This window comes from Nannospalax galili, unplaced genomic scaffold (assembly GCF_000622305.1).
Source record: "Nannospalax galili isolate Female #2095 unplaced genomic scaffold, S.galili_v1.0 scaffold278, whole genome shotgun sequence".
Lineage (NCBI taxonomy): Eukaryota > Metazoa > Chordata > Mammalia > Rodentia > Spalacidae > Nannospalax > Nannospalax galili.
Window position 1 is genome coordinate 684,971 of NW_008347536.1, and position 10,024 is coordinate 694,994.

Sequence of the window (10,024 nt, forward strand, 5' to 3'; positions counted from 1 at the left end):
GCTGTTATTCCAAAACCTCTTTTGCTTCTGTGCAATATCAGTTCAGCACCTGGGGGAAAAACACAAACAGCTCCCCTCACCTGCGCTAACGCTGGCCACCTGTAGAGGCTGCTCTTGGACCTCTCCTCTCCATAATAAATAATAACCTCCTGATAATGCTGCTCTACACAACTGTTGCCAATCACTGGGTGTTAAGTATTGTGGATACACCTTAATGAATTTCAACAAAGTTTTAGGTTTATAATTTCAAAGATACAGTTTTTCAATTTCTTGTTCCTCCAAAACCTTTTTAATCTGATCCTTGTTCTTCCAAAACTCTTTTAATCTGATAATACAGTTCATGCTTACTTTATACGTTTCCCATATTCTCAAATATTCTTAAGTTCTTGCTTACTCTGTACGTTTCCAAATATTCTTAAGTTCTTGCTTATTCTCAAATATCCTTAAGTTCTTGCTTACTCTGTACGTCTCCCATATTCTCCAAAATTCTTTTAATCTGATAACTCTTTTCCTGATCGCTCCCAAGAGGCAACATCTACAGACCCTTCCTCAAGAAACCAGGGGACCTCTGCTGCGATGGTATTCAAGAATTTTTCTACCGTCTCAGCCTTTATCTTGATCCTGCCACGTCCTAAGAGCTGCACTAACGCAGTGTGCACTTTCGCTTTCGAGCCGCCAGTACCCATTTTCTTTGAATTGCTTCACCTCGTCCCTTTTTGGGAGCTTTAACCTCTATCCCTTTCAGGGAACCTTGTCCTCATCCCTTTCAGGGAACCTTGTCCTCGTCCCTTATCCGGGGACCTTCCTCTGCATCCCTTATCCGGGGAGCTTCCTTGTTTCTTTTAGGGTTTTATTGCTAGCACTATTATTTCATTTTTTACTTACAACTCCGGAGCATCAGTTTGTTCCCGTATGGGCCACCATTTGCCGCGAGCCGGGACTCTGTCCAGCAGAGTCCAGGAAAGACGACACAGACACCAAGGTGAGGTTCAAGCTTCTGTTTCTCTTCCTTTCTTTATTCTTTCTTATTCTCTCTCATATTCTCTTCACTATGATGCTGTCTCCTATGATGCTGTCTCCTATGATGCTGTCTCTGTCTGTCTCCTACCTCTGTCTGTGTCTCTGTCTGCTCTGTCTGTGTCTCTGTCCCCTATTACACACTTCAGCTCTTTATATAGCGTTTCCAACAGCCCTCCCCCCAGCCGGTACCAATCAGGGCTCACACACGTGCAGCGGCCAGGCAGAGTGTAGCCCATAGGCACGTAGCAAGATCATCAGGCTGGCAGCACCTGTTTTGGGGCTCACCATACTTCAGAGTTGGGGTAAACAAGCGGGATTCACAAGCCTTGGCAATCAGCCAAGAGTTGAAGTAAACAGCACGAGGTTTGGCAGCCAGCCAGGGCTCCATCTTTGGCTGGCTCAGCTATGCTCGCTTCCCACACTGATAGTAATTCTTTATCAATGCCTGCTAAATACCAGGAACATGTGTAAAGTAGAATTACATCAGGTTGAAGTTCTATTTTTAAAAAAGTAATACACTCTCAAGTCTTGTGCTTTACAAGCTCTACTGGAAGCTATTCTCAACTGCTGAGGCATGTGACTTTGGCAAGCTCGGTTAAGTAAATCTCAATTTCCTTGTTTGGAATCCAGGGATAGCAGTGCTACTTCGCCTACCCCACAGATTTAGAAGGATGAGTAAAAGAGACAATTTCTGCAAAAACATGCCATCTCAAAACACTTTCATAAGGGTTCCTCTTGTGCACTTTGTAGATCCATGTTGGGATTCTCATTACTCATTTTAGATGTAGTAACTAGAATCTTCCTAAAGAGGTGAGTTGCTGGTTTTCTTACAAAAGATATTCAAACCTCACTCCAAATGTAGGCAACCCAACACTGACTGCCAGATTTTACTTTCATCCTTATAGAACCTCTCATATACATGGGTAATGCTTTTTATTTTCTTTTGATATTGTCAATGTCTAAAATAAATATTCTGTTATAGCATTCCTCAGTAAGGTGAGACAGTGATAAAATCAAGTTGTAAAAACTATGATAATGGAAGGCAACATCTTACAATAGGTAAAACTGGGTTCTAAACTTTGACTTTTGTATTCAAAAGTATCCCAGATCAGCCACTTACTGATGATCTTTTATCAATTTACTTAATCTTTGCAGTTTTACATTTCTTCTTCAGTATCATGGAAATAATCATAACAGACCCTTTGTCACAGGACCGCTGACAGGATATAACTTTGGTAAAGTTCTAGTACAGTCTGATACATGGTAAGCATTAAATAAATCCTTATTGGTTAATTGTCATCTCTTTTAGATGCTTTTACCTTTGACTAACATGATAAATTTACAGATTAATTTGATAAGTAAAAGAGAAGATCATATGGGATTTAATCCCAAAGGAACAAAATCATCCCAAATTTTCCCATATACTATTGGAATAGTCTAGTAACTATCCCAGGTCAGCCGCCACTACAGTGAGAATAAGGAATTCCTGTTTTGGTGTGGGGTGACCGTGTTTGCAGTCATGGCTCTTCCTCAGCCTGGCAGTGAAGCACACAATCACATCTTTCTGTTTGCTCCTGTCCTTGTTCATGCTCACTAGGTACAAAGACAGGAGGCTGGCCCAGCACAAGTCGGAAATAGAGTGTTTCACCCCCAAAGGGAGTATGGGGAATGGTGGGAGAGCAACAATGAGCAGGTAAGCAAACTGTGAGTGGCCTGAGGTGCTGTGATATCAGTGTGTGCAAGCTAGAGGAAGAGGCGGCTCCCTGGCCTGGGCCCTTGCTCAATTCTGCATCGCATCCAGTGAGGCCAAAGCAGGCCACCACTGGTTTGTTGTGTGTGTTTGATCTGCAAAACCTATGTCATCCTTATGTGAACTAATAATGGGAGCCTCCTGTCCCAGATGCTGCTGTTTCTTAGGGTTGTGCGCTTTGCATGTCTGAAGCCTTAGCTAACAGTCAGTTCTTCCTTGGATTCTCATTTATTGATCAAATAGTTCTGGAGTTTGCAAAGTGGAAGAGATTGGAGGAAATTCATATTTCAGGACTATCCAATTGCTTGATGAAACAAATGCAAAAGATTAGAACTGGGTTTGAAGGAAGGACTGCAATTGAGGGAACACTGAGCCAGGAAATTCATCTATGTTACTTTGAATGTAACAACATCTCATAGCCAAGGGCAAATATAATGCCGAATCAGTGGATTGTAATGCAAGAGACATTTCTTGAATGGAAATCAGGAAAGCGAATCCTCCTCTGACTACTATAGCTTTGCAGCTCCTTTACTTCCCTTGTGTTGGTGGCAAACACTTTCTATCGCTGTGCTGTGCATGCTCCTTTGTGGTAGGCATTTCCAACCGAGTTGTATCCAGTTAAGTGGGGTATTTGGAGCTATAAGCAACAGCTGAGCTGTGTTGCATGGAATGAACGTGCTTTTCTGCATGCAACTGGGTTTCAGGAAAAGGGCTCTAGAGACAGAGGTAATCATGGCTGTTATCAAACAGCTCCAGAATGCTGGAAAAACTTTACATTGGGAAATCCCCTCACTGTGAGCTAATGCTTCTGTTCTAACTTTCGAGGGCATTTCTCAATTCAGCTGTGGTACAGAGATATAAAGGGAAAGTGTTACAGATTATCCTATATTACAGAAATCAGGAAATAGTGTATCGATATGTGTTTGCATGTGCTGAGAGCTTGAGACCCAATTGTATAATAAGAAGATAAGCCTGTTGAGTCCTGTTGACATTTCACCCCCAAACATTCTGTTTGCTTCCTCAGTGGTGGACTCTTTCCCATTCTCAGAATAATGGCTCTTTTCTTCCAAGGACCAGTATACTACACAACTGTTGGGGGCTATTCATGGCAGTCTGTGAAAATGGTTCCAAGCCCTATATGATTGATCATCACAGCAGCCCTAGCCAAGAGCTTGACAAATCTGGTCCATGACTCCAAATGACAAAGCTATGAGTGTGCAGATGTGTAGGCACATATGAGTTTTCACCCATAATCCTTTTAAGGAGATCTTGGGTCTCAGTGTTGAGAAGATGGGTCTCAATGGATTGCTGAAACAACTCAACAGACAACTTTTAGGGATCCTAGTTTTCTTTCACTTTGATAGGACAAAGTAGCATAATTCCTGTCCTTGAGAATTAGGCAAACAGCACTGGAGCAGGATGGACAAGGTGAAAGTGATTATATCAAATGAAGGCTTAACAGCTCTTTCTGTCCAGAGTGACTTCTGATTTGAAGTCTAGAATTAGAATTCCCAAACATAGCACGCTTGGCTCCCTACCAAGCATACTGGGCAAAATGCTGTGTGTAAAACCTCAGAATTTGTCACCCTAGAGGTTTCTAAAGTCAATATAGCCAGACCATACATTACTGCTTTGGAATAAGCTATTCCTCTAGGACATTCTGTGGAGCTATCTAGGATAAGCACTAATTTCCAATTATCCTATGCCATGGACTCAGAAACATTTAATGAATTTTCAGAGCGCTCAGATCTTGTCACTCCAAAGTAGATTTTTTTTTCTTGAGGCTGTCTTTGCTGAAAACCAGAATAGGGGTACAGAAAAGTGGGGCACAGGGGGTAAAGGGCAACAGATCAAATAGACCAAATTTCTCTGAGTCAGATTCAGATCTATAGAAGTGGACATTACAATGTATGCACTACACAATAGTCCATTTTTCTACAACCCCAAGATGCCATTCTATGGCTTTTATTGAATGCCTAGTTCCAGGCGGGGACTAAAGAAAACTTAAGTGATAACTGAAACCCAATTGTGCTGCTCCATATCTCATGAACCTATTTTCTGCAGTGAAATTGGTGAAAAGATAGGTGAACTCATGTCTTGGATTATTCTCCCAGAGCTTTGGTGGCTGGTGAAGAGAAGAGTTCAATACCTGTAGCCACAGGAAAGCTGAGCTATGTCAATCTCTCACATTGTTACATTCTCAGGGTCTTATACAGGTGCTCCCTAGTTATTTATCTTTGTTCTGTGACAAAATAGCTGATAAAATGAACTTAAGGAAGGTTTATTTTGGTCTACAGTTTAAGGTTATAATCCATCATGGTTGGGAAGTCATGGTGACAGGAGCCTGAGGCAGCTGGTCACAGTGCATCTGCAGTCAGGAAGCAGGGGGTGATAGATGCAGGTGCTCAGCTTGCTTTCTCCTTTTTGTCAGGTCAAGACCTGAGCCTACAAAGTAGCATCACCCACATTTAGGAGGGGCCTTCCCACCTCAGTTAACCTAATCTTGATAACCCCTCATAGACATGCCCAGGGGTTTGTTGCCATCATGATTCTAAGTTCTATCAAGTTGACAATCAAAATTAACCCCCACTCTTCCTCCTGTACCCACACATTGATAAAGGAATTAGGATATCACCTGTACCTGTAATACTCTGGCTCCTGTCATAGGAAACATTAGAGATTTCATAGTGAACAGGAACCTCACAAAATTCAAAGATTAATACCTCATTATTTACTGTCAAAGAATACACTGTGTCAATAAAGCACCTAAGTATCAATGAATTGCCACATATTCTCTAAATAGCATGTGAATATGTGAAATGTTAACACATATATGCAACTTGGAAAATCCTAAAGTGTATAAGTAGCACTATCTTAATTTGCACATGAAAAGGGAAAATATTTATCCAAACATCTTTTTAACAGTGGAAATTCCATAATAGAAAGGCCAGGACACAGTACACTTACTATAATATGATAGGCTAGAGTGTTATAGAAAATATTTTAAAATTTTATGTCAATTATTTCTATATTTTCATCAAATGAAAGACAGGGTGATATGTTTTGTGTGAGCAGGTGCCAGGCCTTAGAACTTGAGACAAGGCACGCAGGCAGGTCTTGAGTTATTTCAAACCCAGTTAATATTTTAAAGTCTATTTGTAAAACTTGTAGTTCTGATATGAAGTATCCTAGAAAGTGATATTTGCAGACATATAATACTAAGTGGGAGTAATCACACATGCATGGCAAAGAAAATTCACAATTCAAGACAGTTAAAAATTCCAGTGCACATTCCTGTATATGTAGACTCAATGGTAGTGTTTTATATTATAATTATAGATTATAATTATTGTGTTAGCAAAGAAAATACTGGGTTACATAATGACATCTTCATACATGTACAGCACTGTACTCTGATCATAGTCACTGATCCATTACTCACATTCATCTCAGAACCATACCCACTCCTCTTCCATCCCCTAACAGCCCCTTTGAAGTTTCATGTAGAAAATGTGTGCTTCAAGTATATGCTTATATTCTTTTTATTTTTCTGGTCAGATTAAAAATGTATACTCCAAAAAAAAATCATGTTGCCATTTTCTCTTTACGTGAACAGTTGTGTGTGTGTGTGTGTGTGTGTGTGTGTGTGTGTGTGAATGTAGTATAACTTCTCATCTTGTCATCTGTATGTTTAAGAGCAGAATCCATCTGACTGTAGAAATAGAAGACAGCTTAAACAGGAAGGTGCTATAGACCTTGTCCCATTCTCTAAGCTGGCTTATCATTGCCATGTGAATTCGTACACAGATGTTCTGCCCTCAGAATGACTAAAGGTCAATAATGGATATTATTATCTCCATTCTCCACAGGGCAATGCTGTGGAATAGTTGTTGGAGTTTGTGTTCTGATGTGTTGTTGATGCTTAGTCATGAAGGATGAGCACAGTTATTCTGAACCTCTCAGTCTCTAAGAAAGGACTTCTGAGTCAAAAGAAGTAGGTACATGTATAGTCCCATCAGAGCTAGAAGATCAGAGGGAAGTGTGAGGTTATTCAATGAAGACCAAATAGAGACTATCTATTGTTGCTATTTCATATTAGTTGTATATGAAGGATTGACATCTAATCAGATGAATAACTGGTTTTCATTCAGTACCTACTGATTAAATTTTAGCAGTTATAAAATGTTTAGTGAAATCTCAGAGAATATGATCATAAAAGTCATTGTCCCAAAATATGAAGTTTGTCTTTATTCAAGAGTTTCTTCTTTCACATAAAGCTCATTTACTAAGTACCTACTATGAGACAACACTAAAAGACTATAGAAAGTGCATGAGCAAAATATGAATGTCCTTGAAATCCTGCAGCTCACTGGGGAACAGAGTCATAACTGAGAATTGTATTGCAACAAAACTCCTTTCCCTTAGAACATTGTATACATCAGATTAATTCTCTATTTTGTATCATAAACCATAGTTCGCACAAGAACAAATAGAAAGTAATTGGAGCGAAATAACAAATTTGAATTGGGCCTTCAGAAAAGCTATGATACACTGTCCAATTAAATTCAAGGTCTACAGAAGAAAAAGTTTCTGCCTTTCCAGTACAATAAGGATCACCTGGTTGCTCAACAACAGATTAAAGCTTCCATGAGTCTTCATGGTCATCCTCCTCAAGGTCAGCTCCAAACTCTTTCTAATTCATAGAGATCTAGAATATAAGAATTACAATGATCACCACCATTCCTGTAGTTACTAGCCATCAGACCCCACACTAGCCCTTTCTACAATGTTATAACCTAAGCTTTCCCAAGAACATATAAAGAAAGTACTTTCCACCATACATATGAGAGAAAGGAGTTTCAGGCATGTTAAATGACTCCCATGATAAGTAATTTAATGAAAATCCTGCAATTAAAGTGACTTTGATCAATTGATTGATTGATTGATTGATTGATTGATTGATTGAAAAAGGGTCTCACTGGCTGACCTGCAACTCTTTATGTAGAGCAATCTAGCCTCAAACTCACAGAGATTTTCCAGCCTCTGCCTCCTAAGTTCCAGGATAAAGGCATGTAGCACCCTATCTGAATAATGTGACTTTAAAACCTGATTCATGTACTAACCAATACATGACTATGAAGTGCCATTTTAACTCTTTACTCATCATTTTTATAAAATGAAATAATACAACATTTCTCTATGATGCTGTAAATTTTAAATGAAATTACATAAGTATATAGTTCTCCCTGACACATAGTGAATAATCAATAAATTTCTCATTCAAAAAACTATACTCAAGGCCACCAAGCAGGAAAGTTCTTTTTTACTTAGTCCTTTTCTACCACACCACCACTGTTGTCCTTTTAAAACTCAGTTCTGGATAAGTGAGTAATGCTGATAACAACAAAACAGATACAATAATATAATCCCCCTGTTGTAAAATGTTTTTTTTTCCTGTGGTTATGGATGTGAATACCCAACATATGGCAGATGCTCAGACACACCATACACTGTTTTAAGCGCTTTACCTATATTATCTTTTATTTCATAATTGAAAAAGGTAAATGGCACAGTCCAAATTGAAGCACAATTCAATTTGATTCCGGAATTCAAATTCTAACAGTTATATCTTTATCTTCATCTAAGATAAACATCTACACTCACACACTCAGAAGGTAAGACATTCCAAAAAAAAAAACTTCCCATAACCTATTTGGCCTCAATTCTGTCTGCTTCAGGACATATACTGTTTGTTCCAGACACCCAAATGACATACCGTCCCTAATCTTGTATCCAGCAGCAGGTGGACATGCTTTCTCCCTGCATTTCCCATCCTCATTCTATCCATCTTTTCCAATCCTGTTCAGGGTCTTCCCAAGCCCTCACTCAGGTTTCAACACCCAACTCTAATGTCAATTCATCCTTGAAGCATTTCTCTACAGTCTCTCTTATCTGTGCTCACCTTTATGTGTCTCAAATGTTTTCTATTTACCACAGATATTGTATAGTTACCTATTTCTTCTCACTGAGGTTAAGGCTTTTATACTGAAGAAAAAAAAGTCTTATTTGACTATTTAAACCCAACACCACTCTTGGTCTATTGATTCAATCAATCTGTTAATAAAAGTAACAAGGAATCTTTCTGTATGTAGTTAGTACAGTTTTAAGGAATACAGTATATTGGGAGAAATAGAAATTAATCTTGACCTTAAAGATACTAGTGGTTTAATACAGAAATAAAAGTCATTTGACAAAACCTATAAGAGTCACAGGTTACACTGAACTGTTTAGTCTGTGAACCAGATAGAAAGGCCTATATTTAGAAAGGATTGGGGAAGCAAAAAGATACATATTTCCAATGTCAAGTTACAAAACCACCTAGAAAATTCAACAAACATTTGTGAGGACACTAGACAAAATATAAGAGATGCTTCTTGACATTGTGCAGAAAGGCAGAGATGGAGATGCAAGTGAGCAGCCAACACTGTATGTCATGTGCCCCTCTCAGAGATTCGCAGTTAAACCGCACAGAAATTAGGCGTTTGCTGTTGTTGTTAACTTATTTGACTGTAAGAAGATAGCGTCATACACAACAGTAACAGAAGTGCTTAGATTTCTTGTCACCCTTGTTTCATTTCTTCTCAGTGGACTTGTTCAGCATCCTCTTAGTTGAGAAAGGAGAGAGCTGATCAAAGCCCTTTGTGATGCTGCTATCCTTGACTGAAATATACACCTTGCAAATTTATTCATTTATTCTCTTTCTTCCTCTCTTTCTCTCTCTGTTTTCACCCACTCACACACAACACATAGATTTTTATAAAAATAATTCTAGTTATATATGTATATAAACATATTTGCATATATTTTGACACAATGTCTTTGGCAGTTAATGAATTCTTATAAAAATGATAAAGGAAATTAAAATAATTTGTGATATAATAAGGCAAGCTAAAAGGGGAGATGCTTGCTTTATAGCCAAAAAGTTGAAACTCTAATGGTGTAGAAGGGACAGTGAATTCTGAAGGAATGCTCACTTAATAATATGAATAAAACCTTACAATTGTGTGCATTATGCTCTGTTGTATTCCTATTAGGTAAGTACTATTGAAAAGTGGGCAAAAGTTATTCAGCACAGTTCATACCTCATGAATCAGTTTGAACTGACTCTATAACACAAGGCTGGTTTAAATTTTTTTTATTCACTTACGTTGAAGACAATGTGCCTTATACTGTAAATTCTAAAATATATGAAAC

General features: G+C 38.6%; 1 protein-coding gene across 4 annotated transcripts in view; it reads left to right on the forward strand.

The window, feature by feature from the left end:
• The window catches only part of Grm5 (glutamate metabotropic receptor 5), a 553,026-nt gene that overhangs the window by 530,788 nt on the left and 12,214 nt on the right, over positions 1-10,024 (forward strand). For 2 of the 4 annotated variants that reach the window (XM_008844122.2, XM_008844123.2), the window contains exon 9: positions 2,618-2,713. The exons of the other annotated variants lie outside the window; for them this stretch is intronic. In XM_008844122.2, the coding sequence (XP_008842344.1) occupies positions 2,618-2,713 (96 nt within the window). The remainder of the gene's footprint in view (positions 1-2,617; positions 2,714-10,024) is intronic. 4 annotated transcript variants of the gene reach the window in all.